General features: G+C 34.0%; 1 protein-coding gene and 1 pseudogene across 1 annotated transcript; one reads left to right on the plus strand and one right to left on the minus strand.

Annotated features, from left to right (window-relative positions):
* Positions 1 to 6,822: 6,822 nt before the first annotated feature.
* LOC116143355 lies at positions 6,823 to 7,527 on the minus strand (annotated as a pseudogene).
* Positions 7,528 to 18,747: 11,220 nt separating this feature from the next.
* LOC116143383 (ABC transporter G family member 22-like) lies at positions 18,748 to 22,329 on the plus strand. Its single transcript, XM_031428832.1, has 8 exons — positions 18,748 to 18,881; positions 18,973 to 19,128; positions 19,199 to 19,382; positions 20,671 to 20,973; positions 21,063 to 21,350; positions 21,440 to 21,724; positions 21,824 to 21,931; positions 22,024 to 22,329. Exons 1-8 carry the CDS (start codon positions 18,763 to 18,765, stop codon positions 22,261 to 22,263), a joined length of 1,683 nt encoding a protein of 560 aa, XP_031284692.1. The 5' UTR covers positions 18,748 to 18,762; the 3' UTR covers positions 22,264 to 22,329.
* The last annotated feature ends 1,745 nt before the right edge of the window (positions 22,330 to 24,074 follow it).

Here is a 24,074-nt window from a genome sequence, read left to right on the forward strand (position 1 = left end):
TTGCAAACTTTTGTTTCAAAAATTTTGTTTAATCCCCTATACTTTATAAAACCCTTAAAATGCCCATAATAATTCGAGGCTGGCTCGGCTCGTGAGCTTAAGGAGCCGAGCCAAGGTAGACTCAAACTTGGCTCGTATTCTCTCACAAATCAAGCCAAGCCATTAATGAGCCATACTCGAGCTGAGCCGGCTCATGAACGGCTCGCCTCTATGAACAATTTTCCAATAGTGTAAGATAGAAAAATTGTTAGATATTTCATATTTGTTTAAAATTACTTGGCTTAAAAATATGACACGATAGAATATGTTTCTTATGTTTCTAACATATTAAAAAAAAGAAAAAGAAAATACAAGTTAGAAAACGTGATCACAAAGGCCTAATCTCCTTCCTAATTCATATTACACTACTTGTCTTCTCTATATATCATGGCAACATGGGAGATATTTATATATAGTCACATCATGACCAGAAGCTTCATAACTTTAAGTCTTTAATGGTGGTAGTTGAGCTGTTAGACAGTGTCGAGCTGTATCATCTGTATAGTTTCTTTCGCATTACTTTATTAACAGCAAAGGTGGTGGGATCATATAATCCATATATTATCTTCCACCCAAACTTAATNAAATTAAACAAATTTGATGAAATTGAACAGTTATTGCACTTAATAGCCACTCTTTCAAATAATTGGCACGTTTTCCTATTAATTATCATAATTTCAGTTATTAAATTGAAAATAAATTTTAATCCAATTTTATGTGGAATTGTTAGACAATCATTACTATTAAAACAAAAAAAACCATATAATTAATCAATTAAACTAATTATTTAAGTAATAAACAGACTTAACCAATATTGATGTCTGATTTTGACACCAACAATTACACACGTGCAAAGTGCTAAGAAATTACATGTGAAGATGATTGTAAGATGTGTTTATGGTGCTTGTTAGTTAGTACGTAAATTAACAAGTTGACAAAAGATATTTTTAGAGTGGTTCAGACGCTATGAGTTAGTCCTACGTCCACTGTGATTGTATTATGATTTCTTCTGTGATCGTTAATGAAGATTACAAAGAGAGCGATCTCTCAAGGTTACAGGTGTTTGAAGTGTTCTAAGAGAATGATAAGTCAGTCTCTTTCTAATAGAGTGTCTTTGCTAATTTTGCTTTAGAATAAGTGTGTAAAATCGATAACCGATCCTGTTTTGAGGAGTAGAACTGCCTATTTATACTATTTTTAGCTCAAGGTAATGAGTGTTTTTACAAATTGTCTTAATTTGATGAAGATATTCCTTCATTTTGATTCGCTGAGGGCTTTAATCAATATCCTTAAATTAAATGAAATTTCGGCTGACGGTCGCATAAAATATCTCTTTAAGTCGGTTTAAGGATTAGACCGCTATTATACTTTGTCTTATTGTGCTTGGTGAATCATGATTGGTGGAGATGTATGCTGAGAGCTTATTGGTAGAGAAGTCTGTTGGGTCTTGATGGGTGGAAATGATGTCCGCATATAATTCAGGCTTAACAACCAATAAGAATCATCATCAACAAATTGATAAGTTATTTTTTCTTTATTAAGCATCATGAGGCTTTGGAAAACTAGTTGTCAAGCATTATGAATACAAGTTTGCAGAACTCAGTACTGAGTTGTGCAAGCATGATTTGATTTGTGAATGAGTTAATCTTGGAGAGTTTGGAAAGGATGAACTTGTTACACAAACATTTCTGATTAAAAAAATTATTTATCATTATTATCTCATGCATTAGTTTTAATAATAATAATAATCAAATTTAACAAATAAATTCAAATAAGTTAATTGATAGATATATCAAATTTTACTTGTATGTGTACATTATTGTATTTAAAAATTAGAAGAATTTATTTTTCAATTTGGTAAATTACTATTATATAAGTTTACCTACCAATCAATAATTCATTTAAAATAAACAGCCAAGCCAAGTCAGTTGAGTTTTTATGAATGAATTCAAGCATCAAGTCAATCTCAGACTCATCTAAATATAATTACAATCTTTATGAAAATGAAAGCCAAGCACATCACAAAATAGCATTCGTATGAGCAAAGCCAAGCTTCAGTTATGTGATTCTATCCCATGATTTTTGGGCCTTTCGAGAGGCTCTAAATAGAAAACAAAACAACTTTTATTTTTTAACACTAGTTTTCCGAGATGTTTTCCTCTTTCTCTAGTTCTGGTATGACACTGAGTAAACAACATATTCTCACCTCACCCGAGGTTTAGCGAAATCCTAAGTTGATATTTCTGGTTTTACTTATTCCAAATATCCAGCACTTAAAATAACATATATAGTTAGTGACTGTTAGGTTCTGATGAGTGTTATTACCAAACTGTCCTTCACTTCATTCCAAACCATCACCATAGCCAACCAAAGCATCACATTCCAAATCCCATAGCCAGCCAGCCAAAGCACCCCATTCCAAACCACCACCACAGCCCATTCTAAACCACCCTATCCCAAAACCACCACACAATCGTCCAAACTAGGGGTGAAAATCGAGCTAAGTGGCTCAAGCTTGGCTCGATTTTGGCTCAAACTCGGCTTCACATTAGTCAAGTCGAGTTTAAGTTCGAGTAGTCATTCAAGTCGAGTTCGATCACAGTAGAAGGCTTTTTTATAAGTCGAATGGTGGGCTTGATGAAGATTTTTAGTGATTTGGGTTGTGGGGGGGGGGGGGGGGGGGGGGGGGGGGGGGATTGGAGAGGGGAAGAAGAAGGGAGGAGGAGGCGGAAGATATGGAAAGGGAAGAAGAAAAAAATGACCATTTTAGCCCTTAACTGTTAAAATAAAAGAAATGGTGTTACTTTAATGGTAGGTATTTGGAATAAATGAAAACTTGGGATTTCGCTAAACCTCAGGTGGAAATATGTTGTTTACTCTATAACAAAAAAAAAAAAAAAAAAAAGATCATTTTAGCCCTTAAATGTTAAAATAAAAGAAATGGTGTTATTTTAATGGTGGGTATCTGGAATAAATGAAAACTTGGGATTTCGCTAAACCTCGGATGAGAGTATATTATTTACTCTATAACATTAAATCAAAACTAAAACTAGCTACTTATTGGAGGAAAATAAATTAGATAAAGTGCATTCAAATAATATTATGTTTGACCCTTTAAAATAGGGATGGGTTAGTTTCAATCGATAAACTCGTAAATGATATAGAAAATGAAAAAGGTTTTCTCCAAGATTGATTTGTGTATGGGTTAATCTCAGAAAGTTTATGTTTAAAATAGAGATGGGTTACTCTCAATGAATGCGGTTGCTTTCAATCAATAACGCTGGGCAGTGCAGGGGGGGTATTGGGTGTTCATGGGCGGCCTGGATGGTGTGATTGTGAATGAGTTAATCTTGGAGAGTTTGGGAAAGGATGAACTGGTTACACAAACTTTCTGATTTAAAAAAATTATTTATCATTATTATCTCATGCATTTAGTTTAATTAATATAATAATCAAATTTAACAATAAATTCAAATAGTTAATTGATAGATAATCAAATTTTACTTGGTATGTGTACATTATTGTATTTAAAAATTAGAAGAATTTATTTTTCAATTTGGTAATTACTATTTATATAGTTTACCTACCAATCATAATTCATTTAAAATAAAAAATTTATGAAATTGAACAGTTTTGCACTTAATAGCCACTCTTTCAAATATTCACGTTTTCCTATTAATTATCATAATTCAGTTATAAATTGAAAATAAATTTTAATCCAATTTTATGTGGAATTGTTAGACAATCATTATTATTAAAAAGAAAAAAAACCATTAATTATCAATTAACTAATATTTAAGTAATAAACAGACTTAACCAAATTAATGCCTGATTGACACCAACACTTATACACGTGCAAAGCGCTAAAATTACATATGAAATGATTGTGAGATGTGTTTATGGTGCTTGTTAGTTAGTGCGTAAACTAACAAGTTGACAAAAGATATTTTTAGATTAGACACTATGAGTTAGTCCTCTTTCACCGTGATTGTATTATGGTTTCTCTGTGATCGCTAATGAAGATTACAAGAGGCGATCTCTCAAGGTTACAGGTGTTTGAAGTGTTCTAAGAGAATGATAAATCAGTCTCTTTCTAATAGCAGGTCTTTGCTAATTTTGCTTTAGAATAAGTGTGTAAAATCGATAACCGTTCCTGTTTTGAGGAGTAGAGCTGCCTATTTATACTCTTTTTAGCTCAAGTAATGAGTGTTTCTATAAATTGTCTTGATTTGGTGAAGATATTCCTTCATTTTGATTTGCGGAGGGCTTTAATTAATATCTTTAAATTAAATGAAATTTCGGCAGACGATCGCACAAAATATCTCTTTAAGTCGGTTAAGGATTAGGCAGCTATTATACTTTGTCTTATTGTGCTTGATGATCATGATTGGTGGAATGTATGCTGAAAGCTGATTGGTAGGAGTCTTTGGGTCTTGATTGGTGGAATAATGTCCGCATATAATTCACTTAACAGCCATAAGAATCATCATCAACTAATGATAAGTTATTTTTTTCTTTATAAGCATCATGAGGCTTTGGAAAACTAGTTGTAAAGCATTATGAATACAAGTTTGCAGCTCATGAAAGTCAGATGACAATGCGATGCTAAGGAGGACTCGGAATTCCATTAATCAATTATAAAAAACAAATCACTATCTTAGTGTAATGTTTCAAATCCTTATGAACAAATGTGAACATCAAAATTACACGTTAGACTTTTCCCATTGAATAAGATTCACCTTCAATTTCATTTGTTTCATATTTTAATTTGGTTATAATATTAACCAATCTAGATGATTATACGCCAGGCATATAGCTTAAAATGTTTTTTGTATTAGGTTTGATTCAAGGTGCAATAGTTTTAACCAAGTCTTGCCAAGAGCTAACCACAATTAAGTTTAGCTTCACCTTCCTATTGACTGGATATTTATATAATAATGTGAATTGATTTATATGTGTGGGTTTTCCTTACTGACATGCTCTTTTGTAACTACTCCCTTTTAGCTTTTACAATAACATAATTAATTAATAACAAGATAAAGAAAGATTAATCAAGTCATAATTGGAGTTATTAAAATATAAAATTTATTGACTTTGTGAACCCTAAAGAGTTGTGTCTTACCAGATTCCAGACATAAATTAAGCAAGTCGTCTTTGGCTTTTGCTGAAGCTTCCATTGAAAAAACGATATCGTAGCAGTCCACTTGGGAGTGTTCTTGTGTTGAGTTTCTATTCAAAAGGATTCATAGATTTTATCTGCTGTACCATTTCTTGATATTCAATTCATGGGATTCATAAATTCTGCATGATAGCTAGATTGACTTGGTCAGTTTGTAGAAACCAATTGAAATAGGATCATTCTAGAATCTAGATTATAATTAACTTCTTCAAACTTAGTAATTAATGATATTACTAAGACTCTTTGATGTGAAGAAAACATCAATTCAAATTCAATGTACTAGAACTTTCAAACTTAAGGTAAATTCATATTAGGTAAAATTGTAATAATAAATAGGAATTAATTTAACTTTTCATGATAGTTCTTGCTTTATTCAATTTCTATCAGAAAAATTAAATATAGCTTTCGTTCCTTCAGTAAAATGAGGCGATGACCGTCCATAGAATAAGATATATGTTAGTTTTCTAAACCACTGTCATAGCGTGGTTACTGATGAATAAGAATTGATGGTTATTAAGAGTCATAGAAAAACTGTTGAAGAAAAAAATACATATAATATGACAACACAGTGTTAAATGAGAAGTTTAAAGTATCTATATAAATATTTCTCAAATCTATAAATGGAATAAATATTTATTTATATATAAATCTAGACTCTATAATTAAAGTAAGAGTTTTAAGTTGTGAATTAATCCATGTTCTTAAACTTTTTTCTTTCTGTTTTGTTTGGTGTGCTCAGCTTATAGTGCTGTTTATATCTGATAGTCGTTAATTAATTCTTTACTTTATTATTAGGGAATTACTTGGCTAGTAGCCTATAGATCATCCCAATTTTCCAATTTATAAACTATAGTTTAAGCTAACTTCGAACCTGGATCATTGACCTCAGAATAACTTGATTATTTGTAACTCAATTGAAATATGTGCCTAGTAACAAAAGCTGCGAATAAGCTTGAATTATCATATCTATTTGACGAGCTAAGCTTATGCTAAAAACTAATTTTTTCAAACGTTAATTATCATCCTTCGTGAGCTCTATAAATTAACCCCCACAACTTGCTAAGTTATAATATTAAAAGCATGCAATACTAGATTCATATTATATACAATATATATCCCAAATGGATAACATAATACAATGTTAGTTACATAATTAAAATGAATATCTAGGTAGATCATAATCTGGTCCCAATTATAACTTAATTAACAACAACCTGAAGGTGCATTGAAAGTTTCACTTGGCAAAATAGGCAAAATATAAATAATATAAAGTTAATAATTAATTTATAAATGATTAACGCTAAGAGCTACTGACAAAAATGGTATCAAAAAACAAGGGGTGACTGGTGAGTTACGGTAACATTACATAAAATTTATTGAGCGGCCAAACTCCATCTGACCCACCAAAATTAAAATATGAAGACAAAACCCATTAACATTTCTCCAACTTGCACTTTCTTCTAATCTAATCCACCAAAACATATCCTCCAAAATTCCACTTTCGTCCCTTTCTATCTCCTTCATCTCCATTCATCATCGTTTCGAAGATACACACAAACCAACCCAGTCCCTTTAATCTTTAATCTTTACCCTAAAAAAAAAAACAAAGAACAAAAGAAAATGTTTTTTTTTTTTTTTTAAATCCTATATACCTAAAAGTCAAAGAAATTGTTGAAGAGGTCTATCGATGGAGTTGGAGACGTTATGTGAGGTGAAAGAAAGCTTGAAGGACTTGGCATGAAACTACCCTCCATGAATTCTTGTTGCCGTGAAGCACTGGACTCAAATCATGGAAGAAATTGCTGAAGAGTTTGGATCAGACGGCGGAGAAAAGAAGCTCGGTGATATCATGGGGAGTGAAGTGGGTCCTGGGATAAAATCCCTGGAAAAAAACTTGATCTTTCGATATTATGATCCATCTCAATCCCTTCTACAAAACCGCCAATGTTATTCTTCATGATCGTGGCCAATACTTGTTGCTTCTTCATCTTATCGGGGTCTTTGCCGCTATTTCTATGCTCGCGTATCTTGCGCAGAGGAAATTGCACGCTCGTGTCGTTAAACGGATCGTATGTCGATGAAGAAGACGACATATTGGCGGCAACGGCGGAAGAAGAAGTAGAAGAAGAAGACCGGTGAGCCGTTGAACTAGGGTCTAAAGTCACTAGGGTTTGTGTGAATCACCTTGGGTATACAGTGTAGATTATCACCGGAGGCCGCGGCGGTGCTTGGTGGTGTGGGTGGTGTTGTTGTTGGTTTTGTTGCGGCGGTACTGGTGGCTTCCTGATCTTGTAGGAGTCTTTACGATTTTAAAGGCGCTGACGAGGACCCTGAGCTCTCGCCGGGGAGATTTGCTGCGGGAAAATCCGTGAATCCATGAAGATAAAATCAAACCAAAGAGAAGAACAAGAAGAGAAAAAAAAGAAGAAGATGATACTGATATGATGATGAAAATAAAGCATTATTATTGTATTTTTAAAGCTAAAATATTGAAATATTAAAAGAGGGAGAAGTCAATGAAATTAAAGGATTAATAAAATTAAGGAGAGATTAATTAGTAAAAATTGGGGTTATTTTTTAAGACAAAAATTGGGCCGGTTTCGTGCTGTTATTAATGTTTGAACATGTCTTAGTTGCTTTGCTTAGGTATAGAATTGATGAATGAAATAGAAAGAGGTCTTGTCTTGTCGTGTGGCAACCACGTCACCATGAGAGTGATTACGTAGCTCCTCCAAGCTCAGCATTGTTTAATAAAGAAATATGTTAGTCCAATTAATGTCTCCACCTTTTTGTGTAGCTTTTCTCCCATGTTATTCATGATTTTCTAAAAGAAAAATGGATGAAACTACTTTTGTTTATTTTTATATTCTCTACACTTTTATTCTTTGTTTGTTATATGAAAATAGAACAATTTTGATTTTTTAATTAGTATTTTAAGATCGAAGATCGCCATGGCAGGAAGATCGTCACCTTCCTACTCTAAAATCAATTCCAGATAGATTAGATTTTCATCCCTGTCATCATCCACATGTTGCTTTAAATCATTACCCAAGGATTAGAATTAATATAGAAAGTTGTCATATTTGTATTTTATATTTATTATATATATTTTTTATTATATATCATAAAGGTAGACAGACTGTAAGGCGAGTGGAGGCTGATGACCACACTAAAATATATATTTAATTCCTATTAAATTACCCTGAATTTAATAAATTACTTTATTTTTTCTTGGTAGCAATTTTTTTTTTTTTTTTTTTTGGTAACCGTAGTGTGTCAGTTAGTTTGGGTATACCTTCAACTAATTTTTATGGTCATTGAATATTCTATAAACCCAAAGAACCAATAAGTCACAATATTATCAGGTAAGTAGCTCCAAAGTTTAAATCCGAAACTTAAGGAAATGAGCAACCTCTTATACCTCCAGGCCAATCCTGGATTCTTTGTAGTATTATTTTTTGGGTTTATCCAAATGTATTACTCTAAAGGTTTTAGAGAATTGAAAATAAATCATGTCTAATTTCAAAAAAGTATGGTAGACGTCACAAAGAAATTTATAATATTTTTTTTATACAAAGTGAGGTGATCGAGTGAATAAAAAAAAAAAAAAAAGATTGAGAGTTTGATTTTTTGTATTTATTTTTTATTTATCTCCTACCACGTTACTTTGTATAAGAAATCTTTAATTTTTTTTATACTTCTTGTTGAAAAAATAGTTAGATATATTATACGAAAGATTCAGAGAGATAAATCTTAGGAAAGATTCAAATGAATATGATGAGTTGAAACTTAAAGTGGGCTCAACTGGGCCAGATATTTGGGCAAGAACTAGAAGAAGTGCTAAATGAGTCAGGCAAAGTTGTGAATAGTCAAAGATTAGAAATTTAATCTATTTTGTGCAGCGAGTGTGACACCAAGCCGTCAGGCTATTTTTTTATACTGACACTAGTAATTTTCAGTCTTGAGTCAGTCAAGCTATAACTACTACTGCTACTAGTTCAAAGAACCTGCACTTCATCCTGAAACCCAATTAATGACATTACATTAAATAGTTCTGATTTCTGGGCTAATTCTAACCCAAATTACCACCACAAAAGTCAAAATTGTGTTACTAGATTTGGGCTCAGTTTGATGTTCAATTATGACTTAATTAATGTTTGTTTATATAACTGTCTTGTTCAATTCATGTTCATTTCAGACTTCCGTATTGAAAATATTTGAAAAAAAAAGAAAAATTGATGTATATATAGAATTATTTTATATATGGACGTCAAAAATCTTTTCGAATGTGTCTTAAGGATACATATTAATATAATTATTAGTTGTTTAAGTGAATTCTATGAAAGTATAGGCAACTTTGCTTGACCAATTCAAGATGGTCTCCCTATGTTCAATTGAAATCCTTCAATTTCATGGCGTCTTTGTCATTGAAAAATCATAACCTAATTTGACTTCAATTGAATTTTACCCATTGAATAGTCAAAGCATATTAAATCTCTGTATTTTATGGAGACGCTAAGACGAGCAGGTGTATAGTTTTGGTTGTCAATGGGTCCATCTGATTAATTGTCTTGGCTAGGGTCCGATGTGATACCTTTAGTTTTTTAAATCGAAATCGATCTCTGTGGAATTTTGTTTGGTTCTAGTCTTCTGGACAAGTTAGCCTCAAATTATTGCAGGCGTTCGTTTACCATCATTGGTTTCGACTTTCGAGTTCAGAAATTTAAATAACACAATGATTGATAAAGTCTTCTTAGTTTATTACAAACTGACTTAAAAGGAAACAAATAAGTCTAAAGCTAGCATATATTGTGTCCAACTCAACCTTTTTAAAAGAAGGGTTGATTAATTTGTTCTAAACAAAGATTGTTCAATCTTAATTGATCTAATCTGTTAACTTGTTTTTGACCTCTTGTCGATAATATAAAGGAGACATTTGGTTGGAGGTATGGAAGATTACTGAGTTATGTCATCTTATATTACTTGATTACTATGTTTACTGTCAAGTATATATAGTTCTTTCGGTAATTTTGTATTACCAACAGAGGGCGTTGCTTGGAGGTAATATGATATTACTGGGGTTATGTTATCTATTTACTTGATTATCATGTTTATTGTCAGTAATATAAGATTTGTAATCTTATTACAATAGTTATTGCTGTTGGTAATATTGAAGGTAATCTGATTATCTCAATTTTCTTAGTATTGTAAGATTACCAAGGTAATCTTATTTTTGTTACAGTTCTATCCTTATTAAAAAATGTTGGACAATAATGCCCCTGTTTTAAAATATTTACATAATAATCATTTCATTTTACCCTTATTTAATTAAGTTTTTGGACAAATGCCCTTATATTTAAAACAAATTATAGACCACCGCCGCCACCCCGCCACCATCGCCAAAATGGGCCAACCACCACGGACCATCGTTGGGAAGTCGTCGGAGTCCTAAAAATGACCGAGAGTCGTTGGAGGCTTCGATATGCCGTTTCTGGCCATTTTGCACCAGATCGATGGATTTGGCCTTTACAGCCAGATCCTGGCCATTTCGGCCAGATCTGGATGAGATTTAGCGGCCGTTAATGGCCAAATCGGGATGTTCAAAAGAACTGTTGGAATCGGAACCGGCGGGTACCCAGGGTTTGGTTCCGGTTCCTACCCGGACCACCTTCAACAGGTAGGTTCCGGTTCCAAATTTTTGGAACCATTACTGCAATTTCGTTTCGGTTCCTGTAGTAGGAACTAGAACCGGAACTAGGAACCAAGACTAATATAAAATAAATTAAATATAGGGGGTTAATAAAAACTTTTGTAGAAAAAGTAATGTGAATAAATTTATATTTATATTTCATATATTTAAAGTAATTGACTTTTGAGAATCTACCTTTACAAAGTAATGGAGTTTAATTTTGAATTTATAATTTGTAATTTTATTTTTGTTAATAGTGCCAGATGGGGTTATTTGTAAGTTTTGAGGGTTTTTTTTTGCCATTTTAAAAGCTTTTGGGGGGTATTGTAATTTTACAGGGTACCCAGAACCAGAACTGGAACTGTTGTTATAGGTTTTGGTTCTGGGTACCTAGGAACCGATGAGTTCCAAATTTCCAGGAACCGTCAGTTCCGATTCCTTCAAAATGCAAGGTACCGGAACCGAACACCCCTAGCCAACTCCATCGATTTGGCGCAAAATAGGCAGAATAGATCTGGCCATTTTCGACTAGATCTAGCCTGATATGATAGTTCGGCCATCAATATTGCCAGAAACGGCCATATCAGAGTCTCGCAGTCACGGTGACTACTCACGATGACTTTCAGTGACTTCCGGTAGTGGTTTTCATGTGCGGCGGGGTGGGGGTAATTTGTCATAAATTAAAGTTTTATATAAGCATGGATATTTTAGCTAAATCTGAAATATTGGGGTTAAAAAATTATTGAAAAATTAATAATAAAAATATATTATATTAATATTTTAAAAAAGGCAATTTAGTAATTTAAATAACATACCCACCAATTTTATACCCCATAACCAACATATTAATATAACATACCCACCATTAACCAAACACATTTTTTCTAAAGATTCTCATAATCTTTAAGATATAAAAGATTCCAGTAATCTAACATTCTCAGTAATCCAAAATTCTCGAACTAAACGCATCCATAGTTGTTACGTTGATAATATTAGAGATAATCTGATTACCTCCGTTTTCTTAGGTATTGTAATTCTCTGATAATCTTATTTTATATAATTCTATCCCTTATTAATGCAAATTTTGGATAATAATGCCCTGTTTTAAAATAAATTTACATTAATATATCATTTCAATTTTACCCTTGTTTAATTAATTTTTAGACAAATGCCCTTATTTTAAACAAATTACAGACCACCACTATCGTCGACAGTGGGCTAACCACCACGGACCATCGCCGGAGTCCCTAAAAATGATGGAGATTTGCTGGGAGCTCCGATATGGTCGTTTTTGGCCATATTGATGGCCAAAAAGGCCATATCAGCTAGATCTGGTTGAAAATAGCTAGATCTATTATAGCAATTTCTGATCAGATCGATGGATTTGGCCGTTAACGGCCATGGACGGTGAGATCTGGCCGATAATTACCAGGACTAGCCAAAAATGGCCATAATAGATCTAGCCATTTCCAGCCAGATCTGGCCTGAGATGGCCGTTTTGGCCATCAGTATAGCCAAAAACGGCCATATCGAGCCTCGTGGTCACGGTGAGCTCCTCACGGTAACTTTCAGAACTTTTAGCGGTGGTTTGCGGTGCCGCAGCAGCGACAAGTGGTGTTATGGGTGATTTTGTCTAAATTAAAGTTTTATAAAGTGGGGTGTTTAAGCTAAATCTGAAATATTGGGGGTTAAAAATTATTCAAAAATTAATAATAAAATAATATTTTATTAATATTTTAATAGAGGGCAATTTAGTATTAAAATACATACCCACCAATTTGTTCCCTCTAACCAAACTATTAATATAACATACCCACCAACTAACCAAACACATTTTCCTAAAGATTCTCAGTAATCTTTAAGGAAATATAAGATTTCAGTAATCCACATTCCCAATAAGCCAATATTTCCTGAACCAAATGCACCCAAGGATTTGGTTTGGGTCAAACCTTGACACTGTTCTACGCCATATCATGGTGTTGGGATTAGCCATTACAAGCCATAGCCAATTGGGCTTGCTCAATGCCCTACGTCGTGCATGCGTTCGTACACAACAATGCCGGTGCTAACGTGAACTGACATTGGTTCGTGTTCCAACTTCTTGATCCTAGGATATCAAGGGTGGCGAGATGACATGTCGATGCTGGGTTTTGCATTGATGCATGCGCTAATGTCAGGGCAATTGCCCTATGCAACTATGTCAACGAGTTGCTGAAGTAATCTTTAGCATTGGGATTTGGGAAAGGGCGGCCTTGACAGAAAATTACTTCTAACCCCGAGTCTCTGTTGGAGCATGATTCTATCTTTCTAGGGCTGTTTTTGAGCCGAGCTTTTGGCTTAACAGCTCGGCTCATAAAAAAAAGAATTCGAGTTTGAGCCAGACCGAGTCAAGTCCTGATTTTATAGCTCGACTCGGCTCTGAAAGGAGGAGGAGATTTCGAGCTTGGCTTATAGCCGGCTTAACGAGCTGATTTAGAGCCGCTCGCGAGCTAATTAAAAAAATACATTTAAAAAAAAAACTCAGAACAATTATTCTCTCTCTAAGTTATTACTTACTTCTTCTTCTCTCGTTTTACCGTTTTCTCTTCTTTTCTGCCTCTCTAATTTATTACTCTTTTCTTCTCTCTCTCTCTCTCATTTGTTACTACTTTCTCTTCTTTTCTCTTCTAATTTAATACTCCTTTGCTTTCTCATTTTGCTCTAAGGTTTCGTACTTCTTCTGCTTCCTGATCTCTTTTGGTACGAACTCATGTTCAAATTAAAAGAAAATTCAACTTATTATCTTTTAACTTTCCCCTAACCCCTTTCTTTGTTTTTAACCCACCTTCCTCTCTCTTTGTGTTATTTATTACTCCTTCGCTTTCTCTTCTTTTCTCTCTCTCAATGCTATTGTTTCTCAAATAGTTTGATTTGGTTTGGTTTTACACAAAGGATTTTAGTTGCGTTTCTAGAAATTTTAACATTGGGGGTTCTTTTTCATTTTTGCAAACTTTTGTTTCAAAAATTTTGTTTAATCCCCTATACTTTATAAAACCCTTAAAATGCCCAATAATTCGAGGCTGGCTCGGCTCGTGAGCTTAAGGAGCCGAGCCAAGGTAGACTCAAACTTGGCTCGTATTCTCTCACAAATCAAGCCAAGCCATATGAGCCATCCTCGAGCTGAGCCGCTCATGAACGGCTCGCCTCTATGAACAATTTTCCAATGTGTAAGATAGAAAAATTGTTAATATTTCATATTTGTTTAAAATTTTGGCTTAAAAATAGACACGATAAATATGTTTCTTATGTTTCTAACATATTAAAAAAAAGAAAAAGAAAATACAAGTTAGAAAACGTGATCACAAAGGCCTAATCTCCTTCCTAATTCATATTACACTACTGTCTTCTCTATATATCATGGCAACATGGGAGATATTTATATATAGTCACATCATGACCAGAAGCTTCATAACTTAAGTCTTAATGGTGGTAGTTGAGCTGTAGACAGTGTCGGCTGTACATCTGTATAGTTTCTTCGCATTACTTTATTACAGCAAAGGTTGTGGGATCATATAATCCATATATTATCTTCCACCCAACTTAATAAACTACACAATCAAATCCCACTTAATTAAACTTTCGTTCTGAGGTTTTTTCATATTCTCCAGCTTTTTATCAACTCAAACTCAAAAACTTTTATTAATTACCATCAGTACAAGCTACGTACCATCATATGAAGGCAAAATCTCTCGATTATCAATCTATGACAAGCAGAATTACCAGCCTTTCAAAGATATGAGGCTAGAGACTTAGGAAAATTTTGCCTTGTCCCACAAAAAACAAGAGGCCGGAGAGATCACGATCACTTGCTCTAATGTTCGACAAAAATAGTAGGCTTGGGTGAAAAAGATTACTTAAACTATATACGCCAACTATATCATATGGTTATAATATACAAGTAATTTGACTGCAATGGGCCTATGATCAGTTTATGGAGTTTTATTAACTTGACATGTGGATAACATTATTCAAATTTTGGTGCGGACATCCACGTAAAAATTGATTAGTCAATGTTATCTAATTGTTGATATGTATTTAAAAAGGTCGACATATGAGCTTTACACTTAAAGAAATGCATAAATAATTAGATACAAGGAGTGTTGTACTTTTAACCTTATAGATAGTAATACATATATATACCTATGCTTAAAATGGTAATCGAGGTTTAGTGCTAATTAACACCATAAGAGAGAGTACTAGTAGTCCTTGTTAGTAAGACACATGTCCTTTTAACCTCTGATGATCAGTCAATTTTCGCTAAAAAGACGGGCTTATGTTAAGATGATCAAATGCATGAAACTGCTGCAGCTTGTAATCTAGTGAGTTTGGTTTCTGAGTAGTTAATTTGGCTTGTCGAGAGAGGACATGACGTGAAGAACTTCAATTCCATTAGATGCTATATCCAATTTGATCAGAGCTTTGGCAATTCTATTAGGCATCACTTCTGTAATGTCACCAGCGTGACACAGTTGATATCTTCTCTTGCATCAAGCTTTTCGTTTCTTATCAATTTTTTTTCCTAATATAATCAAATAATCCAACCATTGAGGGTAATATCACTAGTCACTACCCACTAGACGCGGAAAACAGAAGACAAGACAAGGGCAATTACACGTCCAAGAAGGATAATTAATAATCTATGCGGCAATTTTGATTGTACTTTCAGCTAGCGATGGCCACATAAATACAAGAGCTACGTCAGTGATTGACATTGAAGATTTGGCTATTGTCTCACAACTTCTTATGTATTTTACTCCATCTTCCTCTCTTTAAATAATTCTGGTTGGTTACCTTCCAAATCAGTGTCACTTCAGTACTGTTGCCTAGTTATGATCTATCAATTTTGAACCTGTGTCACGTTATTGTTCGCAAAATCAAAATTATAGAATTTAATTTAATTCGCTTGTTCTAATGCATTGATTAACTTGGATTCTATTGATTTGAACATAAATCAAGAGTAATTGTGAATAAAATTTGAAATTAACGATACAAAACGTGGGAGTCCCGATGGTTGAAAGTAACAAGACGAGTAGAAACTTCTGGATTGAAATGGATGGACAGTGCTGAGGCACCGTAAGTATGCGGAAGCCAACAATAAGTACCACTAGCTATAGCTATAGCTCTTCAAAATGTGCCCAATCAGTCACGGCACCGCCCAATATTTTGGTTTTATATAGCTGCTTCACATGTGACTACACTACATACTTCTAAATCTCGCCAAACATGAGCGTTCCAATTCAGACTTCAGAGTATGCAGTTTTAGCTAAACATATTTTTTTAGTAGTTAAGCTGTTTGTTTTTTGGTATTTAGTAATACTTATAATATAAAGTTAACCCAAATTATCTACTTTAAGTTAAATGGCAATTAATTTGGCACCATTTTTGGTAAATGTTAACAACTGAGATGACAGTTTAACTACTAGTATTCAAGCCTAAACCTTGAAACAACATAACGTTTTCATTGTTCATCATGCATTAATGTCCCAATTCTACCACTCTTCCCCAACTTCGACAATTTAACTTCATGAAATTCTTATAAAACTAATCTTAACGTTATATTAGGCCTATACTCGGGATTTTTATAAGGAATTTAATAGATATATCCAATCTAAGTTTGTGGAGGGTTGAATATAAATAGTTATGATTTATTATCACATATCCTATAAGATAAATAATATGCAGCAAAATTTTCTATGCATGGAAACACAGTGCGTTATATATAATAATTATACACAAGCAACTCCAAATAAGTAATCTATCTCCACTCTGAGATTTATTATTAAATTTAAAAACATTTAACCAAAGATTATATTTTCCAGCTCTTATCATACCACTACTTGGAAAAGATGGTACTAGAGGCATGTTTAATGTCAAGAAGCACAGAAGGTTTTCACACAACCACCAATTTTTTCGTTGTTTTTATTCTTTAAAATTAAAAAAAAACGAGAGCCTTAATTCTCACATGAAGGGTTGGTACGTAGCAGTTTCCCAACATCAAACAACAGTACCAGTAAAAATACCATGCTAATTTCTTCAAACACATATTTACTTTTATATTGTCTTTTCTAATATTTTTTCAACTAGACCCACTTCATGACAGAGACTCAATTCATATAAAATACTCATCAAGTAGCCTATGAACCCCAAAGTCTCTTGTTTTTTCCTCTTGATTTGTTTCTACCGTCTTCACTATCTTGCAACCCGATTGGAATTTCATGAATAACAAAAGCATATTAATGTCAAAATCAACAATCTAAGGTTGTTTATCAATTTGTCAATTATTTTACCATCTTTAGAGCATTTTCACGAAACTTTTTAAATATCTTATGACATATAAACATTAATATTCTTTTTTATTAATTGCAGATGACAACAGTGATTTTTATATTTATGCTTATTTCAATATGGTGATTATCTTTTATGGATAAACTAATTTGTAAAATTTAGTCTACGTGGTACATAATAGTTTCAATTAATCTAAGTTTCTTTTTTCTTTAATTCCCTTGAATGAATTTTGGATTGCAGCACTGTCAACTTAATTTATTCTGAAGGGTCAGCTTCTATGTGAAAGAAACAGAAAAGAGCTTTCCAGCAAAGGAACTTAACTAAAGGACAAAGATCAGTTACTTGTGCTTATAATCGTCAGAGCTCATCAATTGAAAGTCGAATGAGAACAAAATATTCAACAGTGAAGAGTAGGCCTATATTATCTTCGACACTGCTTCACACTCAATGCCCTTAATTTCTTTGAGCTCTTATTGATCTCTTGCTTACATGGTCTCTGTACTCAAAACATCTTGAACTTTTCAGTAATTAATTTTCTCTTTTCATTCTTTTTTTCATCGTCTTATTGTATCTGTCAATAGTCTAATTCTAACTATAGCATAGGAAAACAAATGGGAAATTTCTTGTTCCATTTGGTTAAGAGGAGTTGGAACAATTGTTTCCTATGCATTTTAATCTAATATTTACTTTCTTAAGCTCACCATTTATATTGTTCTCTGAATTTTGCAGTACTGATGGAGTTACATAGAGAAATTAAATGTGAGGAATCTGTAACTTTTCAGGGGATGACTGAAGCTGAAAATGTATCAGGGAAATTTAGCAGCAAAGCTTTAAGTACTGTTCGCGGTAACAATGTTGAGAGTAAAATCTGTATACAAAGGGTCAAAAGCTTAGACATGACACCTGAACCACCTTGTCAAAAACTTAGAGGCAAAACAAAGTCATTAAGTGCCCAATTCTTGGTCAATATAGATGATGTTGTCAACGATTTTTCTGGAAACTTTGATGAGAAAGGTTCCATTCACAGGAGGGCTTCTCGCAGAGGCTTCAGCCATTCTTTCCCACGAGTCGGAGCCAGTCCACCTTCGGAGAATATCTCAGATACCATTCAGCAGCAGCGTCCCAATTGCAGTATAACAACTTCTCCTTTTATATTGATTGCTCTTTGCTAATAACACTTCTCAAGCTGATATTCCTGAGATGTCTTGCTGACTAATTTCACATGGCAAACAGGAGAAAGTGCAATGGCTCCATCTCCTCCACATGATGAAGAAGATCCAGATTTATGCAGAGCAAAGAAAATACAAATTGGGCCTACCTTACCTATACATCTCAAGGTAATATCATATAAATTTATGCGGCCCTAGCCCTGGAAATTAGTATGGAATGTAATGATCAAATTTTCTGGTGGGCATAGTTCGAGGATGTTAAATACAAGGTAGCAGTCAAGGGTTTAAGAAGGTCAGATGGGGAGAAGCACATACTGCATGGAACCACCGGTTCTGTTCATCCTGGAGAAGTTCTTGCAATAATGGGACCTTCAGGAGGCGGTAAAAGCACTCTGCTAAATATTCTTAGCGGAAGGATCAAACTTCACAGTGGCATCATCACTTACAACGACCAACCATTTACCAAATCACTTAAAAAGAGGTATAATCAATGTTACTTGAAAATTCATATTTGCAATTTCCTTTAGATGTTACAAATTGGTGGGCTGATTGCAGAGATATGGTTGAAACAGGATTGGACTTGTGATGCAAGATGATGTTGTATTCCCCCACCTTACAGTCAATGAAACTCTAACATATGCCGCTCTGCTCCGGCTTCCCAATACCTTAACCACACAGCAGAAGAAAGAACGAGCCTCTAATGTTATTAGCGAGCTAGGCCTGGAAAGGTACTTTCTCCATTGCTTGCTAGATTTGTTTTAGTCTTTAGTTTATGAAACATTAACGAAATGATTTCAGGTGCCAAAATACACTGATTGGAGGGAAATTTGTGAGAGGGGTTTCTTGTGGTGAGAGAAAAAGAGTGTGCATTGGCAATGAAATCTTGCTGAATCCATCACTTCTGTTCTTAGATGAACCAACGTCAGGGTTGGATTCAACAACCGCTCTAAGAATTGTACAGATGCTACGCGACATCGCAAAGGTACAAAAATTCTTCAGGTCCATCACTTTCTATTTTTTATTTTATTCCTTCTTATATCTTGCAAACAATAGTCTAATCAAGGCATTTTGAGAAATATATAATACAGATCTAAGTTGGTCGAATAAAATATTTTTGGAGAGAACCTTAAAGATTAATTTAAAATCTTAAATAAAATAAAATAAGATTGCTTGTATGTGAGATTTTGACCACTGTATATAATAAACTTTCTGAATTCTTTATTTATTTATGTATAATACGATGAAAATGAGAACAATTTTTAGAATTTGGGAGATCAATTTTCCTTTTATTTGAAAATGCCTGCTAAAAAACTGACTTTTTTTTTTTTTTAACAAACCATGCGTCCTTGTTAAGGTAAATGACATACAATAATGCTATGCTTACTCACGAGCTTATTAACTACTTTACTATCTTTGTTAAAATTATATATGGTACTCGTACTATGTGTATGATACTCGTACTATACGTTATATTTACAAATGATAGTAAGATGTTAATAAGATCGTGAATAAGCATAGCATTACTCAAATGACATATCATTTCAACAGGTAAATATCACTTAGGTCCAAAAAGATCCATCTTTTATTTATTTATTTAATAAACCATAGGTATCCATCAGATATTTACCAACTAAACGATATCAATTTATTAACATAACCGACCTGTCATTTGTTATAAACAACATCTACGATATGTCCCTTAGTTAAGGTAATTGACTTGTAGTTTTTTATTTGCATTATGTATGATATGTGGTTTTTAATGGTGAGGGATTTGTCGTTTACTTATATGATATAGCCATATAGGTACAACCAGTCGTTTACGTGAATAACCGACATGTCATTTGCTTAACTACAACATGTATGGCATGTCTTCTTTTGGTACTAATGACTTGTCGTTTTCTTCCTTGACGGCATGTTGTATGATTGCTCGATATCAATATTACCCCAAAATTATTTAAAGTTATTGTATCCCCTTATTTTTGCGGACTTACATGATATTTATCATATATAATATTGTAAATTCGTTTCTGGAACGACACGTGTTTTTCTTGAAAACAAACATGTCATCCATGGTGGGAACGACATGTTGTACTTTCTATGTAAAAGATCAATTATACCTCCTTTGGATGTGTAAACATTTGATAAGCCACTAATATAGCTAATAATTTGGACTTCATTAATATTTTTCCTGAACTTTTTAACAGTATTATATTTGCCCTGAACTTTGAACATCAGAATCGTCATCTTTGCAAATCTAATATGTTGCGCAGGGCGGCAAGACGGTGGTGACGACAATACATCAACCGTCCAGTAGACTCTTCAGTGAGTTTGACAAACTGATACTGTTGGGTAGAGGGAGTTCTTTATACTCAGGAAAAGCTTCGGAAGCTATGCCATATTTCTCTTCAATCGGTTGTTCTCCTCTCATCGCCATGAACCCAGCAGAGTTTCTAATCGATCTTGCAAATGGCAACATAAATGACAAAACATTTCCATCGAAAATAGAGGCCAATTTGCTACCTGGAAGCCAGAGTTATCAAAATGGAGGGCCCTCTCCTTCTGATGTTCATGAGGTCAATAATAATGACAATGCTAATTAAAAGTTTCAGCTATTTGATGAAACTGTGTTGTATGTTAATCTGATTATACATTTTTTATGCAGTACCTTGTGGAGGCCTATGAAGCGCGAGGAGCGAAAACCGAGAAAAGAAATGTCTTAAAACCTGTGGTGGTCGAAGGTGGGATGGAGATGCAGGAGAAGTTAAATTGCAGGGAAAGTGAAACAACTTGGTGTGAACAGTTCTCAATTCTCTTGAGGAGAGGCCTTAAGGAGAGACGTCATGAGTATTTTAGTTGTATCCGTGTGACACAAGTTATCTCTACTGCTATAATAATTGGCCTACTTTGGTGCCGTTCTGATGCTTCAACTGCCGAGCGACTTCAGGATCAGGCAACATTCTCTTAAACCTGTTAAACTTGAATCAATAGCTCCTTTTTGTCAATGTTTTAGTTTGTTTATTGGTCTTATTCTGTATGCAGGCAGGGCTGTTGTTCTTCATTTCAGTGTTTTGGGGCTTTTTTCCTTTATTTACAGCCATTTTCACATTCCCACAAGAAAGAGCAATGCTATCAAAGGAAAGATCTGTGGACATGTACAAACTCAGTGCCTATTTTTTGGCAAGAAACACTAGTGATCTTCCTTTGGATCTCATTCTGCCTGTTATGTTCCTTGTGATAGTCTATCTTATGGTGGGGTTGAGGCCAAACTTCGCCGCCTTTTCTCTGACAATGCTCACAGTTTTCCTCAGCATTATAGCTTCTCAGGTGTAATTAAGAACATCTCATATCAAACAATTCCCCAGCGAAATTAAAGAAAATCTAATACTATGACTTAAACGCCTTCTTTGAAATCGAAAATTGCAGGGTCTTGGACTTGTCTTGGGTGCAGCATTCTTGGATGTGAAGAAAGCAACAACATTGGCATCTGTTGTTGTTATGACCTTTATGCTTTCTGGTGGATACTTTGTCCAGGTTAGAAGAAATTTGCCTCATAAATGCCTTAAGTTAATTACATAGAATTTTATCATTGATACTTAATGGGTTCACACAACAATTTGTTGCAGCACGTTCCATATTTTATGACATGGGTGCGCTACATTTCTTTCAATTATCACTCGTACAGGCTACTCCTGAAAATCCAGTTCAATTGCTCAGATTCAGGTCCTTGTGATTCTCCCTTCATCAGAGAACTGAGACTCGATCAGGGTGGCTTAGAAGTGGGAGCTCTGGTGGCCATGATCGTAGGGTATCGGTTACTGGCCTACTTATTCTTAAGAAGAATGAAATTACAGACGGTGGCTTAGATTATTGTATATTGGCTCAATTATATGTAGAAGACGTCTGCTTGATAATATTTATCTCATTCAACAATAAGGTGAAATTATCTTCTTGATAATGGCAACATTAAATAAGAAAGGTATCATCCTCGTTAAGTTGTTGCTTATCTTCCTCTATTAAATTGTCTTTGTTTCATCAACTTTTCAAAATAATATTTCTGTAGTGAAAAATATTTGTGTGATTTTCAATTATGCCATTATTTTCTTTTTCATCCTTTTATTTTACTGCTGTAATCATGTTATTTTCTGTCTAGCTAGTATTTAAACTCAGAACACCAAACTCAAAGCTGAACAGAACAATCAATAAGAAGAGTATCAAATTACAAAGAAAAATGCTACACCACAACTTGTTCTCACAAACTTTCTCTTACAACCTGGACGTGGTAGTTCATAATTGGTCAGCTTGTAATGGGTCCCACCTAGGTCTAACATAATAAATTACGGTTAATTAATTGTAAGCTGTTACGTCAAGATTGTGAGAGAAAGTTTGTGATAAGAGATTATGGATATAGTATCACTCAATTACAAATATGGTGATCATATTTGATTGACTGGTACAATTCAACTCCACTCCACTCCACACACGCACACACACACACATAAATATCGTATTAGCTACTAATTACTTAATACAGGATATAATAATTCCAGGAACCTGAGAATATAAATTCTGATAGAGGCATGAAGCATTACATAGCACACAACACTTTCAGCCTTAATTTTATTCCATAACTATATAAACTTATACAACCCTTCACGGGCTGCCGGCTTCAGCTTGCTTAATTATATGCTCTGCGACCAGTTGTATTGTAGTCAGCAAGAAGAGCCCTGCGTCCTGCATGAAAATGAATACAAAAGTACAAGATATTACTTATTGTTTAAGACTTGTTCATTATATATGTCTCTTTTAGCATATCTTTCACAGAGTTTTCATTTGTATAATCTTTTCATTCTCAGAATTAGCTATCAGCAGCTTGGAAAATTTTCTATTTCTAATTCGAAACGATCATGTTGCGGTTTTGATATTCTAAACATGAAGCAGAAGTTAAAATACAAACCAAGATTAGTTTCTGGTGTGGCATCATGAAGCATAGCATTTGCCATGTCAGAGGACATTAGCAACAGCATAGCCACAAGAATTGCCATCAACATGACGTGGATGGCCTTAGAGAGGTCCATTTTCGCGATAGTAACTTCAAGAATGAAGGTAAAACTTCAATCACTGGAGACTTGAGAGAAACAAACACAAAGCGCTGGAACTGTGGATGAAAATAATCTGCTAGCTGCACCCAATTATTTATAGTTGAAGATGCGAATGTGGATGAAAATAAACCTTTTCTTTGGTCTTGATTTAATTTAATAATCAAGATTATCAAGGGGTTTTTTTTTTTTCAGTATAATTAATTGATGCCGGTCAATCTCATGGTTAATAAGTTAATATGTGCTTTCTAATGATTTAACCACTTGTTTACTTAAACAGGAAATAAAAAACAGCATCTAAAAATTCACGGCAATACACAAATGAGATTCATTCATGCTTTAACTGCCCTTTCATTTTCAAATCCATGCATTTTACATCACGGCAATTTCTGCTTTTCAGTTTTTACTACCCTAGGAAAACTCATGACCCCAGGACCGTTCCTTCAGGATTTGGGCCAGTCTCTCAAGGACCGGTCCCAAATTGGGCCCGGTCCTTGAGGGCTCAGGCCCGGGACCGACTGGCCGGGCCTTGCCCACCTCTAAATGAAACAATAAATAATCATCAACACTTAAAAGTG

Source organism: Pistacia vera, unplaced genomic scaffold (assembly GCF_008641045.1).
Source record: "Pistacia vera cultivar Batoury unplaced genomic scaffold, PisVer_v2 Contig43, whole genome shotgun sequence".
In the NCBI taxonomy this organism is placed as follows: Eukaryota; Viridiplantae; Streptophyta; class Magnoliopsida; order Sapindales; family Anacardiaceae; genus Pistacia; species Pistacia vera.

Coding starts and splice junctions, on each gene's coding strand:
- LOC116143383 (XM_031428832.1), top strand. CDS start 18,763: ATGGGACCTTCAGGAGGCGGTAAAAGCACTCTGCTAAATATTCTTAGC. Junction 19,383..20,670: donor TGCTACGCGACATCGCAAAG/GTACAAAAATTC, acceptor TATGTTGCGCAG/GGCGGCAAGACGGTGGTGAC. Junction 21,351..21,439: donor CCGAGCGACTTCAGGATCAG/GCAACATTCTCT, acceptor TTCTGTATGCAG/GCAGGGCTGTTGTTCTTCAT.